The following is a 21,475-nucleotide window of genomic DNA, read 5'->3' as shown; positions in this document are numbered from 1 at the left end:
ATTTAGCATACAGCAACAAAACTAGACATTTTCTTCTACTGATTAAAAAAAAAAAAATCAATTAGCTCATGCATTTATCAAAGCCAGTAATTGCCATTCTTCCATTAGTGTTAGCTAGCTGTTGTCTCTTACATAGATCCATTTTCTGGGAAGACCAAGAAAGTCTCTACAGCCTGCCACCTAAAGAGGACAGATACTAAAAGAAAGGTTTAGACATATTTATATCATCCAGACATCTTATAGATGCATTTTCTGTTTCTCATTATCAAAATATCAAATCTCAAAAAGCATTCAGCTCTAATCTATGTTATACCAGCACAAAGCTTAAAGCATCTCAAAAGTAGTCCTCAATAATTACCTAGTACAAGGGCTTTTAACACCTATATTCAAAAGAAAACAGCTCACTACAAGCGTATTGCTGTGCTACTGCTTGAGGCCTCTCAGGCCTCACACCTACCAGAGAACAAAGTCATATCTACTTCCCACTGAAAACTACTCTTAAATGTTAAAAACATACAACAATAAAAGCTACACAAAACACACGCACTGCCCCCTGCCACAACAAGCATTAAAGAAATAGCCTGATTTGGAAAAATTGATGAAGCTCCCATTCCACTGACAGTTACCTGCATATATCCAGTTTCGGCTGTTTTTACAGCAGTGTCAACCAGACCTTCTCGACCAGCCATAGTGTGAAAAAAAAATTCAGTGGGAGTCAACCCAGAATAGAAGCTGTTAGCCACAAAGCCTTTTGCTGCTGGAAGCTAAAGGAAAGAGTGGAAAGAAGTTGAAATACAATTAACATTCTCTACGTACGTAACAGAAAAAAAGATACTCAGTTGATATATTAGCATAGAACAATTTTTCTCAGTTGTATTTAGCTCTGAAACATAGGGTATTTCAAATCTGACACAGGCTTCAGTAACCTCAACCTAGTTTTGCCAAACTACTAAGTCAGATTTTAGCTCACTTTTAAGTCCAGCCTTGCCTCTAGCCACTCTTGTAAACACTACACCAACTTCAAACAAGTTGACTTCATTTAATGATAAGAGAAATGAAAGAATCATACAAAAGTTCTTTAGTTCAGACTAATGACCAAGGAACCCAGAAAAAAAATTCAGAGGTATGTGCATAACTAATTCTTTCGAATGTTTTCCTATGATGATTTCTTGAGAACAGTTTTCAACAATAAACTTTATGCAGACATCAAAGTTGAATAACACCAAGCAGTCTCTATGATAACACAGAATCAAGCATAAGCTACAAAAAGGTTCATGTTTGAAGACTACCATATGCCACTAAGTACTAAGAAGTGCTTTCCAAATCAATACAAAAAGCTGGAGTTAAAGCTTGAATTTTTCATCCTTACTTAAAAGTTTTTTTCCCCTTCTTTAATTTACTCAGGAAATAGAAGATATGTTGCAGAATTCAGAAACTGAAATTTGGACTTGAGTGAGATTTAAGTGTCATGGTTATCATCTGACACTTGAGTTAAATCCATTAACAAGGCTGATGACTGGTATAAAGAATTTCTCTAGTGATCATTAAAATTCAGACAAGCAGTTGAGAAAAACCAAACAATAAACCACAAATCTCATTGATTTATATTAACAAGTGCATGACTCTTCATTGCTCCATGCACAAAGCAACCAGTGATATATATCCTAGTACAAGAAAAAACAGACCTCAGAATGGTTTTTCAGGCATGTTTCATCGACTGATAATACACACAAATGGTGTATTGAAGACTCTCAGTACAGTGAAAGACAGCAAGACAAGTAAGCAAATATTTTTAGAACTCTCATAAGAAGCAAAAGTGCATCAGACTTGCTTTAAATTACTGAATTAGAATTCTATCATGGAAAACAGCAAGGTCTAGCTGTAAATATGTAGGCTAACGAAATGTCTAACAGCAATTCACAACACTACTACTAAGTCCCAAATTGCATTCAAAACATTTTACCTTAACTGTAGGCATTCCTGTTTCTTTATTATGGGCCTTTCTTAAAATGTTCTAAGGTAAACTGTTTCACTTTTCTTTATAGCATTTCAACACGAATTACCTTAGAATGCTTCTCAAAATGAGGCAAAGACCTGTTTTCAAATCCATCAGGAACTCGGGACCCACTGATAGCCTGTTGACCCACACATGCAATCATCTGGGATATATTAATGAAGGAACCTGAAAAGGAAGAAAAAAAAAATCTTACAAATAAATAATATCAACACCCTGATGACAGCTGCCTTCATTGCTCTTAAGAAACCCAACAACTCTGCATTTTCTTGAAGCCATGGACATTCATTTTACCTTAATACTATCCTGTCTTATATTATGAATTCTGGTTTTTTAAACCCATGATCCTAGCCTTAGTATTTTAATCCACAATTTCTCCAATAAGCATATTTCCACAACTATTTTAAATGAAGGATTAAGTGTTCACCATGATTTCTACGACAAAATAAACCTCAGAGAATGAAAAAGCTTTATTTGCAGCAGAAATGATTTTTTGCTACTTCTAACTCTCAAGAAATCATTTCTGGCTGATTTTTCCACATGACAGAGATATTTCAAGCGGGAGGTACAACAGAAGTCTTAAAAACAAGTCCTAGAAGGATGCTTTTTAACTAGTACAAAAAAAATTAAAGACAATAAATAGCTCACCAGCTCATGTCTTGTTAATAAAAGCTGTCTAGAAATTACTGAGAGGAGTCACTTCAAATTTGCAGGATGTGTATTTAGTACCTGCACAACTGCCTGCATAAAATAAGCTATTGTGACAGAACAAGTAATTCAGAGAACAGAGATAGAATTAGCAAACTAATTCTGAAACTCAGCTATCCCTACCTTTAGAACCACAAAGAGCCATGATAAGGGGACTGTTGCTCTTGTCCAGCTCTCTGAGACAGGCACTGCCAGCATGATCTCTGATAACAGAGAGTTCTTTAAGTATTAATGCCTAAAAATCCAAGAACATAGTCATGTTATCAGTAAAAAAAACATACAAAACCAATACACTACCACTTGCCAGCAATATCTTCAGTAGTGAACAGGAACTAAAATAGAATTAAGATAAATAAGCCTTGAATTTGCTTTTGGTGAAACTGCAACTCATAACCTGTGTTACTTTCCAGTCTGCAGCAAAGTAATTCTTTGTTGGGTCAAGGCAGCAGTAGCTGTGGACATTACAACCTCTTTTGTTAGCAGCACCAGCTTAAGCTAGTTAAACCAAATACTGAACTAAGCTAAGCTGTATTATGTGAAAGCCTACTATAAAGAAGTAATTTTTGAATGCTCTCAATGTACAACATTAATATCTCTGGCTTTTATGAACATTAACTATATTAAAAACCACGTTCTCTGAGAAGAGGAAGAGCATAAAACACACCAAGACTTCTTTCAGGCAAACTGTAACTAGACAAATGTGGAAGTACTTCACAGGGTGGGTTTTCCTGTTTTTGTTTTTCTCTTATACTTCCTCCCATACACCCCTTTCTGCTACTAACAATGTACAAGAAAATACCTTGATAACCAAGAGAGCAGATGTATAAAACTATTAAAGACAACGAACATAGCGTTCTTCAGCTGATATCATTAAGATCCTGACACTAAGCTTTTGGATAATGTTAGCTGATCTTTTTCTTTTTTTTCTTAAACATAAAACAGTGTAACTGAAGTCCACTTAATGGCTGCTCTAGTAAGGGACAAGAAAAAAAAAAGTATTGCTTGTAGACAAATCTAATTAAAAAAAAGTATTTTGTTTCTTGGACTAGATTAGTTGTTGTTACTGTTGTTTATTAATTCAGTAAATACAGTAAATGCAATTAATTCTGCTCTCGTTTTCTGTGTAATCTTACTCTATGTCACCTCAATACATCCAGAGGAATGGGAAGATACTGGTTATTATGTATTCAGCTACCATTTTAACATTCAGGTGGCTACAGGTATCTAAGGAATTAGATATTCAGACAACTAAAGATGCACACAGACCCTACTTGCTTATAGTTCTAAGCTTCAGGAAACAATGTTTACCTTCACAAATACTATGAATACATGCATGAAATCTCTATTCTAAATATATAGCGATTTAATTTAAAATGCTTACCTCTAGTGTCTCTTCTGCAGTACAACCAGGCTGCTGCTGTAGCTTGCCAGTGTTCAGTGCTTCAATGTATTCATCACATTTCTTATAGCCAGCATGCAGCAGTTCACACTTAGCTTTTAGCAGGCCCTGGCCCGGGGTAACATCACCAATTCCAATCGAAAAGCCACGATTAGCTGTCATAAAATATAGATTATAATGCTAGTTCAACCTCATACACAAAAAATAGAAATGAATATCAGGAAATTTTGTCATTTGGAAATTTGTTATCTCCCTCACCACATGAAAGTCATAAGCACTTAGTAAACATACCAGTTGTTTCACTACTTGACAGTTTAATTACTGGCTTCTTTTTTTTTCTTCTTCTTCATTTTGTTTTGAACAGGATGCATTGCATTTGTTGCTTTAACAAGAAAACTTACAAAGATAGACAGGTGCAAGTCTGGCTAGCCTTGACATGGCATCTGCAGCTTCCACTTGTCCCCAGTCTCTCAGCAAAATGTAGAAGATATTATTTTTTGATCCAGAACCTAGGGTTCCTTTGTCCATACTGCCACTCATCAACTCACTGTTTTGAATTGTGACATCTAGAAACAGAAAAGCAGAAATAATTCATATATTTCTTTAAGCATGACTCCAACTCTTTAAAGTAGTTAAAGAGCATTTCTTCAATTAAAAGCTCCGTTCAAGAAAAGAGCAAAACCAAATGATAAACACTTACTGAATCTAAATCAGTTTATGAATGAGTACTTTAGAGGGAACAGTCTACAAACTGATATTACCTACAGAAATGAACACTTATGTATTTTCCTACCACCTCAGAATGACAATTGCAACTATTTTATTCACAATGATTCTCAGAAGTCTTAATTTTTTTTTGTTTAAAAATTGAAATAAAAGCATTAAATACTTCATTGTTTAAAAAAAATAAAAATAAAAAAAAAAAATTCAAGCTTTTCATCTTAGCTCTCCAGAAATGAAACCCTCAATAAGGGACAGCAAACTACAGACAATTTATTCTTAATTACAGCCCAAAAAATATATAAAAATCTCAGAAACCAGGCTACAATTCTCTTTATTCAAAGATTCTCATACTCAGTTCACCTCTGAAACACTTCAGAAGCAGTCTGAATTTGAACATCTACAATGTTATCAAAAGATTCCAGAACACAGCTGTACAAGTATCACTCACAAGAGTCATTGTAACACAGATCTTCCCCTTTGCCACAATACTGCTTGCCCTTGGTTCGCAGATTGGCTTTCACAGGACAGTCATCACTGGGCTTGAGAATGAGGCTGAAAACCTGCTTTCCTGTCCAGAGCGTTACAGGCTTAGGAAAACAAAATAAGAGGAATTAGGATTACAGAGTTTATGACACAATTAGAAGCAGCAAGTAAGAGTTTAATTGCAAAATTCTGTTTTTTAATACATAATCTTTCCATTCTAAATAAAAAGCTACATAATAGCATTCATCTGAATAGATAAACAACATGCACTTCTACATATATAAAAATACTGATTTCCAAGTGGTTACTCTTTATATAAAAGTTATGTGCATGCATTTACTAAGACACGCTCTATAGTTCCCTCTGTCACATTTCCCTGATTAGAAAAGAAATTAAATACTATGTTAAATTAATTTCATTTCATAAGCTAGGTTTCACATCTATAGTTACTTATTTATGTAATGCCATCTACATGAAACTATAGGAGATAAAAGATTTATGTAATTATGTACTTCATTCACTTGTAGTTAAACATAAGTAAACACATCATTGCTAAAAAAAAAAAGTTGTATTTTCTCATTTTGAATGGTAGAAACAAAGAAACACTGCTCCTTATTATAAAGGTTCACATAAACTCATAAAATGAATGCACTTTATGCCTTACATTATCTAGTACAAAACAAACAGCAGAAAACATAAGAATTGTCTCTTTGTGGAAAACATCAGCAGAGGTAAAGAATATACAAAGAAAGTGTTTATAGTAACAGCGTGACACACCTTCAGAATTGCTGGGGGAGGAAGACGAACTTTAATTTTTTCATCCTTGCCAACCAGAATAGAAGCAATGATTTGACAGGCTTTTGCTCGATCAAAAAATGTATCTTTTAGTGTAAGAAGATAGGCACCTGAAGTGTAAAAAGTGGTTAAATGCAAAGGTTATTGAATATTCAGTATTAATGACCTCCTTCTGGTACTAAATCACTATGTACTGTGCAAAATAACAATGGTTTACACAGCTTTCCATATATAATTAGTTCCATCACATTTAGATTTCTAGAAATTGAAGCCAGTGCATTGCTAACATCTATTCTACTTCATACACTATGCCACACACACACAAAAAAAAAAAAAAAGTAGCTTTGTCACTGACTTGGTACTTCCATATATTCATTACTTTCCTTGAAGAAATAAGGCAATTTGAAAATACTTACTGTAGATTAAAACTAATTTTAGGCTAATAAGCTTAACCCCTCAACCATAATCATAATTAATTTACACTTCTTAACAGATACGAAGATCCCAAACATTCACTTTTGACACCTAAAAGACCACAGAACACAAAAAGCTACTAATAACAACACCAACAACACTCCAGCTCCCACACAGTCACTTTTACTTGTAAAAGATGAATTTTCAAGTTAATATAGAAAAATTCCTGGGGAAAGAAAAGATTCTGAAATAATTCCTATCCGTACACACCTGTTAAGAAATCTTGAATAGCAGCAATTAGGGGTTCTCCATTCCTTGGTGTTACCAAGTTTGCTTTGGTCTACATGAAGTAGAAATTAAAGTTACACACCACAAGACACTTGTATTCCATTTAGGTAGATTTAGGTACCTTCTTCATTCAGGAATATTTTTAAAATACATCACTTCCACACAATACACATTAAAAACTATGATTTAACATGTATCACATACATAGACTAAAATACTCCTCTTCAAACAACATCCTACAGCAAACAAATTGAGTTTAGGGTAAGGAGCTCCTGCTCGTACTATTTTCTGCTCCAGTTACTCATCTCCATAACCCCACCTATACAGAATCTGGCTGCCTCAGATTCACCTGAACTATTTACAAGACAACAGAAACCTATATCATACATTTAACTTATTATTTTAATTGTAGCAGCCTTCTTTTTAATCTCTCATTATCTCAGGAAATCAGTACATGCCACAAACAACAGCTGTCTTTGCACAACAGAAGTAGTCAACCTAAAGAACCAATGTACTGGAAAATCCTCAAGTTATTGTTACTGAATCTACTTCCATGCTACAGATACGTGATTGCAATCACCATATTCCTCTGTCTACTATCTTTTTTCCATTCCCCCCCCCCCCCCCCCCAAATAAAAATCTACGCATCTGTCTTCTCTAGTACCTATTGGTTCAGCACAAACACTGTTTTGGTAGGAACTGATAATGGTAGTCAACCAGAAGCATATTAACACATACTTACTTAAAAATCCAGAATTTGTCAAGAATGCTAAAAGTAGGTGTATTAGATTATCACCCAGCCTACTGTCAGACTAACAGCCCTTATTGATTCTCAGTTCCCTTTTGCATTTTGCTTTTAAGGAGTTTCACAGCTGCATACTATCCATACTCACGGAACCTGATGATGATTTTGGATTTCACACGCAAGATAAGTATTACAAGGCATGGCCTAACCATCACTAGCAAAGTCCCAATACCAATATGATCTACATACATACCCCCATTAAAACAAGTGCTTCTGCTTTTGCTTCTTCTGTCTGAGGAAGGTGAAGGTTCATCTCATCTCCATCAAAGTCTGCATTGTATGGTGTACAGACACATTCATTAAATCTGAATGTCCTATGGGGTTTTACTCTAGCCTGCAAAAAAAGAGAAAAAAAAGTGCTGTGCATGCAGTGAAGCATGTTGAAAGATTAACAGTTAAGTCTAAGTGCTTCTTTGTAGGAATTATATGTTCTGTTTATTACAGACAAGAATCAAAATTTCTGACTGCAGGACTCAGCTCAGCCATGAAACAACAGAAACTGAATGCATTGTTGGTTACATTACAGAAACACATCTAACTTCCATTATGAAGTATTTACACAAAGCATAGTACACAGAATGCTTTGTAGAGGCCACAATTACTCTACAATAATGAAACACTTACTCCAAAACAGATTCTGAGGTCAAATATAGCTATTAAAAGAACTGTCTGCCAGTTTACACCATATTACTGCCCAGCTACACATCAATTCTCACACAAAAAGCACAACTGCAGTTAGAAAAAAAGCTATTTCTGTACATGTAAGAGATAAATAACTGCAAATGAAGGCCTCTTAACAATCACATGATGTAATGTGTACTTACAATGTGAGCCATAATGCTCAGCTTATGAAGAGAGGGCTGTCGGTTAAACAGGACAATGTCACCATCTATAAGATGCCGTTCCACAATATCACCAAACTTCAGCTCCTGTGCCATCTTTTCACGGTTTCCATATTTCAAAAATCTTATAACACATGACAACACGTCATAAAAAGACAGATATAAAGAGAACTTCTAATAAATTCTGCATTCACAACACAAGGTTCTCCATTAAATGTTGGAGTATTTGTACTGCAATGACTATGTGACAAAACATAGAGACTACATCACTAAACATTAGATCAGTTGCTATTTTAAGTAACAAAATCGTCATGTCAGTAAAAACCAGTTTTTTCTACAAAAACTAAGAAAGCTTACCAAAGACAAGCTAATTGTTTCAGTTGTATCAGGGATAATAGGAAGTTTCACACTGATACGATTACTTTTTAGTATGTGAAAACAGACAGCATGAAGTAACCAGTATTATCATCTTTCACTTATCACCTCCCAGTAAGACCCAAAATCTTAATCTCATTCAAGTTTCTATATTATCTATGGTATTGTAGCCCCCAACTCCAAATAGAAAGTGTCCTAAAGCAATCTAATTGCAGTTCATTATCGTTAATATGTGAATTTAAGTATATATTTATGCATAACCTCTTCAGGATTAGTACATAAGTCCTTTTCATATAATTCTTTCTTTTTCGCTACTGTCCTCTATGAAAGATGCTAAAAATAAAAAGATATGCCAATCCCTTTAGATATAACTGTCTTCACACAGCAATAAGAGCAATCTCATGAGGAGAGACATACAGTGAGTAATTACAAATAAACATGATACCTTTTCATTTGTGTGTGCCTTTGCTGAATGAAGTTGGCACCAGGATGAACATCAGGACCATTTCGGACAAGTTTCCTCATAAAATTAATATTTGCTTTGTTCACCTGTTGCATAAAGATTTCAAACAGGAACAAATGAAACATTTGCAAATTTCAGGCTTAACCAACAATTCCCCTCACAGCCTTCAGCTACTAAAGGGAACAGGTAAGAAGAGGAAAATTCAAAGCACAAGAGCAGTGAAAATACATGAGAAGTCTGGGAAGTAAACTTACAGATAAGACATACAATCACTCCTTAAGCAGATAGATCAGTGAAAACATGAAGCTATATTTAAACTCTGAAAACATCAAGCTAAACCATTCTATCATGGTCTGCCTGTTATTCCTTACTCCATATGACTCCACAGTACTTGTACACATTCAATAATGCAAGTTTTGTTTACCAGCAGCAACCAAATCACATGCTGAGCAGATAAACAACACATTTATTCTGAACAAGAATGTAAGTAATAACTATATTAGTATATGGTTAAAAAACAAACAAACAACAAAACAACCCCCAAAAAGCCCCACAAAAAAGGCAGAAAAAAAGTCTGGTTCTGCGCTACCTACCTTTTCAGGAAAAGTTAGTATTTTAGCAACATGAATAGGCACTGCTACTTCATCTATTCTTAAGTTAGGATCAGGGGAAATGACCGTTCTGCCAGAGAAATCCACTCGCTTTCCAGACAGATTGCCTCTAAACCGACCTAACAAACAAACAAGAACTCCTTCAGAGGAAGTTAATTTCAAAATGCTTTCTCTGTTAAGACAATGCACTAGAACATCTTCCAAGGCATAGAAAATAGTTCTAACTTAACTAATACCAACTTCCTAGACAAACCTTGCTTTCCCTTAAGCCGCTGGACAAAGCCTCTAGTCCACTTTTTAGGTGCCATATTCAGAGGAATTCCAGAAAGCTCGCTGTTGATATAAAGGGCACACTGCAATTGAAGGAAGTCCCAGTCTTCCATAATCATCTGAGTTTTGGCTCCCGATATCCTGTGCTAAAGGAAAAATCCATGCATTTTAGAAAATAAACAATGCAACAAATTAACTTAGTAAAGTGTTTTAACTCCCACAACAAGCACAACTCTTATTTTGGAAAATAACATCAAAAAACCCTCACATTCATTAGAATGAAAAAGTTCATGAAACGAAAAAATGAAAAGGAAATTGCTAGAATATAAGATTTTCCACAAAGACAACGAAGAAATGTAATTTCTTTTGATTAGCATCAGCTTTTGATAAATGCTCACCAAACTGTGAATTCCTTTAAATTGTTTATTTTTCCAGTCCACTCAAGTTAAGATAATGTAATTTCACAATCAGGAAAATGATCAGTGCTTAATCACTCCTCAGTCATAAGAGAGTTCACTAACTTGATTTTGTTTTTCCTGACAAAAAACCTGCTTTGAAAACCCTGAAAAAAAATTAGCCTGGTAAAACAGTTCCTCTAAACAAATGGTAAACTATCAGATATATTTCTGTTCAGCTTGATAACTGAGAATTGATTTCTTATTAATATATAAAATAGAAAAGGTCAAGAAATAGGAAGATTTACACAAAAGAAAACAACCAAATATGTTTTCACTGTAAGCAACCGCTCAGAAAAATTACAGTGATGAGAAGGGGACAGAAAAAACAAACAACCATGTGACAATTGGGCAGATCAATATGACAGAAAGATAGGCACAATAGAAAGGTGCTATAAGGGAAGATAGTTGTCTACTCATCAGAAGATTCCAGGATCACAGGGGTAAGTTCCACCAAGGAGAGACTTCCAGAAAGTGATCCTTCCCCAACAGCAGTCAACCCTTAAATGGGGTCTAAGAGAGGTGCATCTAGGCTCTACACCCTTATTGTCACACAGCTGAATTGCCTTCACCTGTGCTCCCAGCAGTGACCAGGTCCTTTCCCCAAGTGATCAATCAGTGAATCAGGTCGTAACTCAGCAGTTCCCGTATACCCCATAACCAAACATAAAAGATTTCACAGACCAGAACTAAAATGAAAAATCTTGTCCCAGGTATCCAGTATGTTTTTAGCAGGTCCTATATCACAAGCAGCCAAAGAGCTAGCTCTACTTGAAGTAACTTCATTTCTTTCAATAAAATACCAGACACCACAGTGGTAGATTACAGACTGTTTGCTAGACTAGGAGCAGCAACACATACAAAAACCACTTTACTATAGTCAGTGCTAAACATTTTGAAAGTAACTGTCTCAGAGAGCTTGACGGATGTCTCACCTTTTTTATTACATCATTGAGGAAAATGATCTCTGTCAGCTTCATTGTCAAGTCATCTTCATTGGTGCCAGACTTCAAATCACTCACAACAGAGGGTCTGATACACAGCGGAGGCACTAGAAGTCGGGTGAGGATCAAATCCGAAGGCTTACCTGCTTCTGGGTTCATTAGAAGCAGAGGGATATCTTCTGCTGGGATTCTTTTAAACAGGTTCAATACTACTAATGGATTCAAGTTTTCCTACAAAATCCAAGAGAGGATGGTGAAATCACGCCACCATGTAACAGTTCCTCCCTTCATTTACTCAGTCATTGAACAATCAGCATTTAAAAATGACAAATAGAAAACCACTATCAAGGCACACAAAACTAAGTTTTAGTTTATTAGTTCTGAACCAACCTTTATAGTTTCTTAAGCTCACTATGCTTTCTGCCTCTGTTCATCAGCATTAACTTATGCCATTTTTAGTAATACTCCATAGTTACTTAAAGCAATATAATAAAGGCACTACAGTAAGTATTTAAAAATACTGGTCCACAGTAAGCTGCTACACTGAAAACCTTTCAAAAGCTTTATTTCATGCACAAAAACTAGCAGAAAATGTAACTACTAACAAAGCTCACCTGAGCTCTTCCCAGTAAGGGTTCTACTTCCTTGTTATGTTCTATAGCAGTTTCAAAGGACTGCAGAAAAGTGGATACTACTGGATCTACAACCTTCTTATTGGTTTTGTACTTTTCATGTATTATTTTCAGCAAACCACACTTCTTCACAGTTCCTGCAAGAAAGCGTTGTTGTTTTAAAGAAAAACTTAACAACAACAAAACATAAGAGGTTGCTTCAAAACCAAGTCGCCCACCCAGAGAACAGCAAGCATACCTAACATTACAAAGAAGAGTTTAATGGAATTAAGAAAAATGAAGATCAGAATTACAGTCTATAAAAGCTTCCAAGGTAAGGTACCAATCATTAACAACAGCTTTCCATATTTAAAATAAATGGTTAAACAGGACTTTTTTGTTTGTTTTGCCATTGTAACACAATGGAAAATGCAGCAAAGACAGTATACCAGCAAGACCCCAGGCTGCAACAGGGGAGAACTTGCTCAAATACAATATATAAACACACACAGAAAAAAAAAAAAAAAACTCCAGAAAGATACACTTATTTACTTACTACCTCTGCCGCCAACCCTTAAATGAGGTCTGGGAAGGTGTGGATCCTGGCTCCATCCCTTCCAGTCATTCAACTGCGTTGCATACACCTGAGCTTACCTGGGTTCTGGCTGTACCTTCCCAACAGGTGCTCAATCACTGCTTCAAGCCACGACTTGGCATTTTTGATACAGACCTTATTCAAGTGTTAAGTATTGGTCATTGCAATGAACAGAATAGTAAATAAGTTACTCAGTCAATGTCTACTTCCACATATGTGAGACATCAGTAAGATTTTGCTTGGCACAAAGAATGCAACAACTTGTTTCTTAAGTGAAAAAATCCATAAACTGTAGAAAGAACAATGATATTTCAGATTTTGATGCCTATGGCAGCCAACAGGATAAAAACCATCACAGTAAAGAACTATCACTACTAATGCAAATGCTCACCATTAAAGGCACCACAGTAAGGACAAGTGTTTTTCTTCCGACACTTTTCAGACACCTTCTTTTTCAGCCCTCTCTTCTGGAGATAAGTAAGGCCTGGCCGCTTCAAGTAATCCAAAAACTGTTTTTTTTCTTCTGCTGACAGCATGATACAGCAACAGGTTTTGCAGATCATCTTTAACGTGAACACATAAGTACAGTCGTTTAATACAAACATGCAGAGTTGCAACTTCTACCACAACCTTAAGCTCTTCACTAGTATGCATGATTTTTTTTAACAAAATACTGCAGACTTGGATGAAAGATGAATTAATATATCATAACAACAACAACAACCCTGAGTACATGGGGAAAAAATACAGAAAAAAAAAAATCCTTGCTTAAGTGCTGTGGGACCGCAAAAATCCATACAAAGCAAACAGTTGTGATACACTGGAATGGCCAAAAAGGCAAGTTATATTGTACATATTTACTTCAAACAAATACAGAAAGGTTTCAGATTAATGATTCTACAATTTGATTCTAATCAGTTTGAAATCACAAAGAATAACATTGTTGGATTTACATTACTAGAATTGATACTTAAACACCCTTATTTTCAAAACAAACGCATAAAATATTTAACACAATCTTACACTTGTTCTCTGAACCACTGTTTTTCAAGCAGCATCTCTTGTATCATCTCAGTATCTCATTTGTATTTGGTCATTTCCTTTTTCCAGCCTAGATATTGGTGGCAAATGAAAATTAAGTTTACCTGCAAGATGCCAATTACAGCTTTGAAGTATCCAACATGAAAACATGGCAGTTCCAAGTCAATGTATCCATAGTGGCCCAAACAGTCAGCCAGATTTTTTCCACAGGTTTCACAGGGACGATCTTTTTCACTTGTTCCCTTTGAAGGGAAAGGAACACACACACAGAATAAAGCTTTAGCTGTAATCAGCTAAACATGTGAAAGACAGAACAGCCCTTACAATAGCAACTAACTTGACAGCAGACCCACAGCCCTAACTATTTATTCCCAGCAATAGAAACATGTCAGTAGCACTACATGAAATACATATCATAGAATCACAGGGGTTGAAAGGAATCTCTGGACATCACTGAGTCCAACTCCCTGCTAAAGCAGGTTTTCTATAGCAGGTTTCGTAGGCAGTTGTCCAGACAGATCTTGAATATTTCCAGAGGAGACTCCACAACCTCTCTGAGCAGCTTGTTTCAGGGAACTGTCACTCATACAGTAAAGAATTTATTTTACATATTTGTATGGAACCTCCTGTGTTGCAGTTTGTTCCCATTGCCCCTTATCTTAATGCTGTGTATTGATTAGGTCCCCTCTCAGCTTCCTTTTCCAGGCTGAACAGTCCCATGTCTCTCAGCCTTTCCTCTGGAGGGGGATGCTCCAAGACCCTCAATGCTTCTGTAGTTCTCTCTATTAGTTCCCTATCTTTCTCGAACTGGGAAGCCCAGAATGGGATACAGTATTCCAGATGTGGTCTCACAGGAGCAGAGTAATGGGGGAGAAAAGTTTTTCACACAGCACCTCCTGACAGCAGCAACTCTGAGTAATGCAACTGTGGTAACTGATCTGCAGTTCATGGACCTACAGCCCCATGTTTTGTGGATGAATGTCTCTGGATCTCTAAAAATTGGGCAGTGAAAACTCATCTCCTAACTCCCAAGAGTGCCTTGCTGAGCCATCCAAAAGCACAACCAAAGCAGGTGCCACTGCAACTAACAGCCTACGTTGTTTAAGTAGAGTTGCATTTGCGCATATTTTGAATAGTAAACTTCAGTTATCTCACTTGTAACCATTGCAAGCCATTCCCAAAAGGGACGTTATAGAAAACCGAGGCTCCTCACCATGCGGTGGTCGAGCACGCCGTACTGCAGCGGGGCGTGGTTGTTGTCCTGGCTGTACAGATTCTTGCTGACCACCTGGATGTGGGCCTGCTGCCGCATCTCCTCTGGGGATTTCATCCCGAAGCAGATGTGGCTTCTGGAAGGCGAGAGTTCACACAGGGTCACCCAGGGCTGACTGCGCACACGAGGCCCCCCGCCCACACCACCGCTCTTCCCAATGGCCCCTCCAGCCACCCGGTCTCAGTTGCCTCCCGCGCCACGGTTCCGCTCACATTTTCTTGGCCACATCGCTCTCGCGGAACTGCTCCTTCACCATGGCGCCGGCGGCACGGAGACTGCATGCGGCGGCAGCGGCACCTAAACGATTACCATAGATCAGTAGAAGCAGGATGGAGAGAGCGACGCAGCGCCCTCCTGCAACACCCCCTGCTGGAGAGAGAGCACGGCCTCCCGCGGGTGCGGGCTCCAACGCTCCGCACCAGTCCCATATTCCCCAGTCTCCCTTACCAGCAGCAAAACCAGATCACAGCGTGAACCTACTGAGGCAGCCTTTTTAGCTATAGAACCTCCACACGAAATACTATCAATACAGTCGCGCACTTTCCACCCTGGTCCGGCACCGGAAAAGCCAGGCTCGCTCATGACCCCGCCCCGGCTGAAGGTCCCCTGCGCCGCCTTATGATTGGCTGCTCCGCAGCGCCACTTCCTTTTCTCGCTCGCTGGCAGGGAGAGTGCCGACAAGATGGTGAGTGTGGGGTTATTGGCATTGCGGTATCCGTCCTGGTGTGCCGCCATCCGTGCTTTGAGAGCCCCCTGAGGGGCTGCGCCCTGTTGGGCTGACCTGCCCGCAGGGGTCTGCGCGGGTATGGCGGGGAGCGGGTAGGGGACAGTGCTGATGCCTGCTGAGAGTTGTAAGGAGGGAGGCTGGGCGTGTTGGGCCTGCTGGGCTGCCTTGCTGTTGCCGCTAGAAGGAGCGGCCTTAGGTGCAGGTGGTACTGAGATATCAAAATAATGTGTCTCTGCGTTCTAAGTGGAGTGCTGTCGGTCATACTTGTGGCTTCTTTGGTTCTTCCTGTCTGTAAAGCCCCATCAGGATGAAATGTGTAGCTTTCGTAAGGACCCTTGTCTTGTGGGCAGAGGTTACTAAAGGCCTGGAGTGTTTACTGTATGGGGAAAGGCTGGGAGACTTGAGGCTGTTTCTGGAAAAGAGCAGGCTGAGAGGGGAATGCATTACTGTTTATAGATACCTATACGTGGGGCACCAGCTGGGGGGGCACTGATTATTTTCAGTGATAAATAGCAGTACAACAAGAAATAACAGGCAGCAACTGAAATGTAAAAAATTCTGTACTAACGTAAGCAGGTGCTCCTTTATTATCATGCTGGTGGGGCAATGTAACAGGCTGCTCAGAGGGGTTGTGGAATATCCATGTTGAGATATCAAGACCTATCTGGAAGCCTACCTGAGTGACTTGCTGTAGGGAACCTGCTTTCACAGGTAGTTGGACTCAGTGATCTCTTGAGGTCCCTTCCAACCCAAATAATACTGTGAGTCTGTTAGATCTTTCTTTTTGTAATCTGTGAGTCTTAACAAAATTATTTCAGCGTGTTAAAATAAAGGGGATATATATGCTGCTGTTTGGCTCATGGGCTGGGAGTGGCTGTTCTTCAGTGTACTTTAGCTTTCTAGCGTACATCCTATAGTATGAGACAAGTGTGTTAAGTTGCAAGTGCAACTTCAAGTGGAGTGCTGACTGCAGTGGTGTTTGTAAACTATGTTTTTGTATCACTTCTGTGTACTCTGTTTTGCAGAATGACACAGTGACCATAAGAACTAGGAAGTTCATGACGAACAGACTGCTTCAGCGTAAGCAGATGGTAAGAAAAATACTGAGTATGTTTATTATTATTATATGTTATCAGTTGCTTATTGGCTCTTGACTGCACGTATTTTAAATTAAGATAAGCAAGAGGCCTTAGAAGTGTTAATGTTGTAAGGTGTGTAGAGGTTTAAACACATTTCTGTATGCTGAAGGTAAATCTTTGTGATGGGATAGCAAGCTAACCTGTCATTTGAAACAGGAAACTGTTAAAAACACATCTGGATTAGATTAATAGTACTTTGTATTGCTCAGATGAGTTTGGGTTGGGAGTCTAGTTGTTTTATTGGGTGTTGACTGCCTTTGGCTTTTATATGACTTTAAAAAATATTTTTTTTAGGTGATTGATGTTCTTCATCCTGGGAAGGCCACGGTCCCCAAAACAGAAATCAGGGAAAAGCTGGCGAAAATGTACAAGACAACCCCTGATGTAATATTTGTATTTGGCTTCAGAACTCACTTCGGTGGTGGCAAGACAACAGGCTTTGGCATGATCTATGATTCTTTGGACTATGCAAAGAAAAATGAACCAAAACACAGGCTTGCCAGGGTAGGTTATTTGTTCTGCAGTGAATAGGAAACAATTAGGATGGCTTTCAAGTGTTAGCAGTTGGTTTTCTTGTACAAAAAAACCCAACAAACATACCTGTAGTCTTCTGGGGATATTGCTGTGTGTGTATAGGGAATTTAGTATTATGTAATAGGTCTTAACATAGCATGGATTAGCTATTTTGTCTGAAAAATAGATTACTTCTGGTATAATGTACTATAGGTAGAGTTGGGATAGCGAAACTAATGTTACTTGTGATGTTCTGCAAAGAAGGATTCCTTAATCATTGATAAAAATGGGGCTGATCCATGCAAGATCTTAATGTTTCCTCTATTTTATCATCAATGAAGTTGTCTTGCTGTTTAGCTGTTATTTCATTGAAACAGTACTTGAGAAAAATCCAGAAATACTAAATTAATTCATAGAATGGGAACTTTGGAGGTTACTACCACTGAACAGATAATAAATACAGCTTTGTTTTTTTTAATAGCATGGTTTGTATGAGAAGAAGAAGACTTCTAGGAAACAGCGGAAGGAACGTAAGAACAGAATGAAGAAAGTCAGGGGTACAGCTAAGGCAAATGTTGGTGCTGGCAAGAAGGTATGATGAGATTATCTGTAGGCCAGAGTTGGCATATTGTTTTTGAAATGTTGAGAAAAAGTTATTCAACAGAATAACCTTGTCTTTCTTCCATTTCTTTTACTGTTCTACTGGATAACAGAAGGTAATCTGTGTGGTCATGTATAGCTTCTCATTAGCTCAGTAGCTTAGTTTTGCTCCTCACTGCTGCAGCTTAGCTGATAAAACAGGAGGCAGTGCTTCTTAAATGATTGTTTCTTACATGTCACTTGAACTAAAGTTAAGCTTTTTTAAACCTAGTGCTCTAATCTCATAACTCAGTCATGCTATGTAAAAATGAAATAGTCTGCCTAATGCTAGTTACTCAGACTACCTAAAAACCTAACACTTAACAGAATAAGTTAGTGTTCTTTTAAATGTTCAGGATTAGTAGTGTTATAGGTGGTGAAGACTAAGTAGTAGAAATAAGAAACAATAGATGCTTTATATTGATGCTTTATATTGCTTCTAAGGGACTGATTAATGACTGGGTTGGGTTGTTTGTTTGTTTTTTTTGCTGCTGGGAGCTTTCTATGCTGTGGGCTGCAACTCAGTTCAAATTTAGAAAGCATGCAGCTTGAGGAGAGACTGAGTTCCCTTATGATGAAGCATAATCATCAAAACTGAGGAGAAAACTTGGTGTGAAGATGATCACTTTGCTCAGCAGCCTTTTGCACTTCAGAAAGCACTGAGTGGGTTTGTGCTCCAAAGTGGGCTTTGCAACTGCATCTTAATAGGAGATGGTGTTGGGTTTGTTGCATAGATCTGTAACTGTTAAATTACTTTTAACATCTTGAACTTCAGTAATCTTCACTTCTGCTTTTTTTCCTACTTTCTTGGGATTCTCCATCAGAAATGAAGTATCTAGCAGGTACTGAAAATGAGCATGGATGTGACTGAATTATACATCACTGAAACACTTTTTCAGATTGAAGCACTGTACTCTCTTGCATGGTTGTATGCTTGCCATAAACTTCTGTCTTATGAGGGTTCAGATGATTACATACTGAAGTTTGTTCTGAGCTAGTGAAGTGACATGGAAAATATGGAGTTTCCAGTGAGAAGAAGGACAACTCATTGCTCTTGATAGATTTGTTCAAAACACTGCGGTTCTGGTTTGAAGTAGTGCAGTGTAATTGCATGTATAACTTAACCTTAAGACAAAAGTACTTGTGAATCTTTATGCAAATGTAAATTGCATCATAGCTTAGTGAAGTTGAGCCATCTGAGCATTTTTGGGATCAGGAGTAGGGATGTGTGCTGTGAGAATTATGCAGCAAATGTGGCATCTTTATCAAATACTTGTTAAACTAGTGTGCCTTCTTGGTAGTAAGGGACTGCATTTTGTTTTAAGGGTTTTTTGGTGTCCTTGAAAGTTATCTTAGAATTTGGATATGCATAGTAAAGATCTTGTTCACCATCTTTGTTGATCCTTGTGTCCATGTGTTAAAAACTAAGGACAAATGAATTAGCATGCTTTTATCCTGGGAATAGTTGCAGGAGTGTATTCTGCAGTTCTTTTCTGTGATACAATGCATTAAAGCTTTGTCTTGTAAAATGCATGCTTGTACATAATTTTGTGCCATAACATCCTTATTCACAGCCATCTGCATTTTTAATAGGAATCATGAAATTTATTTTAGTGTCTACCTGTGCATTTTCTGAGAATGGTTGATCTCGGAGTGTTTAGGCACTTGATTAGACCTTATAGAAAAGTCTGTCATTTTTAAGAGTAAAACCCCATGCCTTCTAATGTTAAGTCATTTTGACAGCTTTTGGCATGTGGATTTTTAACAGATGTGTTTTTAAATGCATAAAACAGTAATGTGTACAGATAAGCACTTAAGACCATTGTTTGTAGCCTTTAGCTATAAGTGAATATATAATTGCATCCTGAGAGTTCCCTGAGCACTGTACAGCTATTGTTAGATTCCATTTTAAGCTTGAGGGAATGCATGAAATCCAAGTCTTTAGCCTTTACTGTAATCAAAATTCAAAGGTTTTCCTATCACATGTAATTCCAGTAATTGGAAATTTTGTTTTCAAGTCTATATCATCTACACTAGCAGAACATTAATACACCTATTCTCTTTTTTTTTTTTTTCCAGTAACTGGATGTACTTCAGATGGAAAAAGAATTACAGGTATGACTGGGGGGTACTTTGTAAAAGCAGACATTAGGTAGCCTGTAGTTATACTGTTTAATGTTGGTTCATGTGAAGGCTGGTATTTGCATGATGTTCTATACCAGTATAAGGAAGGCTAAAATGTTTACAGATTGCTCTTCTGCTTACTACTGAGTTGACTGTTTGTTTCTTGAACTTGCACGGTTAATGGATCATAATAAGGTTCTGATTTACTGTAAATGGAACTGTATTACTTATTTCATCATAGTATCATAGTATCGTGCGAGTTGGAAGGGACCTTAGAGATCATCTAGTCCAACTCCCGGGTTTCAAGCCCTCTGTGTAGCAAAGTGGCACTTCTACCCCTGCACCACAGGGGGGATTCGAACCCGGGCCCTCCAGTGCCGCAGGCAGCAGCTTAAACCACTGCGCCACTGGGGGCACACTATTATTTGAAGGTTTTGGGTTGTTGTTTTTTTTTTTTTTTTTGCAGTAAAAAAAAGTATGATGAGGATATGGTAGCTTTGTATTTTCTGAATTGATTTGGATTGGTATAACTTCAGTTTTGGGAACAATTGTCATCTTACTGATACTTGTGTAGATGCTTGATAGTACTTCAGACAAATGCCAGACTTTGTTTTTGTCTTTGCTGCAGGAACAAGTAAAAAGGTTTGTGCTATGGGCAGTAACCATTGCAGAACTAAGTGTGGTCTTAGATCAGATGATACATGGCTCATTTAAGTAACTGTCTGGGATCTGATACAAAGAATATAATGTCTGTAGCAGGAGACTTGCAAAGCAGTTCTAGATTGCTGAACTTCTCTAGAGAAATGTTAACTAGGCTCATTCCCATGACTGTACTCTGAAGCATTGAACCTTATGTTGTTCTAAGGGGAGCTGTATTTGGAAAGAAGTTAAGGCCCCATAAAAGTGAGTACAAAATCTGTTGTAATCTTCTGGAAATGATCTTTTCTCTTTTCTTTACAGGCTACATAATTCCATCAGGAAGTATGGGAAGAACTATTTTGGAAAGAAGCCCCTCATATGGCTTTAACATTAAATAAACTATGTCAGACAAATCCTGGTTTGTCTTTTTAGTTTTGATTTAATAGTTAAGATTTTGTAAAGCTTGAGAACTTCAGTGTTGATGTGCTATTTGCACTGTATTAAAATCTTTTCGTAATTAAACATCTTTTGTTTTGAGTGTCAATATGAAGTATGAATCAGAGCTTTCTATGGTGAATGGTTTTA

At 37.6% G+C, this 21,475-nt stretch overlaps 2 protein-coding genes across 4 annotated transcripts in view; one reads left to right on the top strand and one right to left on the bottom strand.

Moving 5' to 3' along the window:
- The window catches only part of POLR3A (RNA polymerase III subunit A), a 32,588-nt gene extending 16,882 nt beyond the window's left edge, over positions 1-15,706 (bottom strand). The window contains exons 1-20 of one of the 2 annotated variants that reach the window (XM_072339523.1): positions 15,557-15,706; positions 15,322-15,406; positions 15,050-15,185; positions 13,941-14,078; positions 13,187-13,358; positions 12,204-12,358; positions 11,581-11,820; positions 10,174-10,336; positions 9,903-10,039; positions 9,292-9,395; positions 8,454-8,595; positions 7,823-7,963; positions 6,807-6,876; positions 6,105-6,232; positions 5,293-5,431; positions 4,523-4,687; positions 4,104-4,276; positions 2,846-2,957; positions 2,064-2,182; positions 627-764 (exon numbers count right to left, since the gene is read on the bottom strand). In XM_072339523.1, coding sequence (XP_072195624.1) covers positions 627-764; positions 2,064-2,182; positions 2,846-2,957; positions 4,104-4,276; positions 4,523-4,687; positions 5,293-5,431; positions 6,105-6,232; positions 6,807-6,876; positions 7,823-7,963; positions 8,454-8,595; positions 9,292-9,395; positions 9,903-10,039; positions 10,174-10,336; positions 11,581-11,820; positions 12,204-12,358; positions 13,187-13,358; positions 13,941-14,078; positions 15,050-15,185; positions 15,322-15,365 — 2,616 coding nt within the window. In that variant the 5' untranslated portion in view covers positions 15,366-15,406; positions 15,557-15,706. Of the gene's footprint in view, positions 1-626; positions 765-2,063; positions 2,183-2,845; positions 2,958-4,103; positions 4,277-4,522; positions 4,688-5,292; positions 5,432-6,104; positions 6,233-6,806; positions 6,877-7,822; positions 7,964-8,453; positions 8,596-9,291; positions 9,396-9,902; positions 10,040-10,173; positions 10,337-11,580; positions 11,821-12,203; positions 12,359-13,186; positions 13,359-13,940; positions 14,079-15,049; positions 15,186-15,321; positions 15,441-15,556 lie in introns of those variants that run through there. The other variant, XM_072339524.1, reaches the window with a different exon arrangement.
- RPS24 (ribosomal protein S24) lies at positions 15,492-21,303 on the top strand. 2 transcript variants are annotated; one of them, XM_072339525.1, is made up of 7 exons: positions 15,492-15,794; positions 16,862-16,927; positions 17,270-17,479; positions 17,970-18,080; positions 18,952-18,969; positions 20,207-20,242; positions 21,212-21,303. In XM_072339525.1, exons 1-5 carry the CDS (start codon positions 15,792-15,794, stop codon positions 18,955-18,957), a joined length of 396 nt encoding a protein of 131 aa, XP_072195626.1. In that variant the 5' UTR covers positions 15,492-15,791; the 3' UTR covers positions 18,958-18,969; positions 20,207-20,242; positions 21,212-21,303. The 2 variants fall into 2 exon arrangements, with proteins under 2 accessions (XP_072195626.1, XP_072195627.1); XM_072339526.1 differs by lacking the exon at positions 18,952-18,969.
- Positions 21,304-21,475: the final 172 nt, after the last annotated feature.

Source organism: Excalfactoria chinensis, chromosome 6 (assembly GCF_039878825.1).
Source record: "Excalfactoria chinensis isolate bCotChi1 chromosome 6, bCotChi1.hap2, whole genome shotgun sequence".
NCBI lineage: Eukaryota > Metazoa > Chordata > Aves > Galliformes > Phasianidae > Excalfactoria > Excalfactoria chinensis.
Note: the sequence above shows the minus strand (reverse complement) of the source record. Positions and strands in the feature narration are given on the sequence as shown.

What these genes read in the sequence shown, in the direction of transcription:
- RPS24 (XM_072339525.1), top strand. An exon ending in TGCTTCAGCGTAAGCAGATG is followed by an intron (nt 16,928 to 17,269) that starts GTAAGAAAAATA and finishes TATTTTTTTTAG; the next exon opens with GTGATTGATGTTCTTCATCC. An exon ending in CAAAACACAGGCTTGCCAGG is followed by an intron (nt 17,480 to 17,969) that starts GTAGGTTATTTG and finishes TTTTTTTAATAG; the next exon opens with CATGGTTTGTATGAGAAGAA.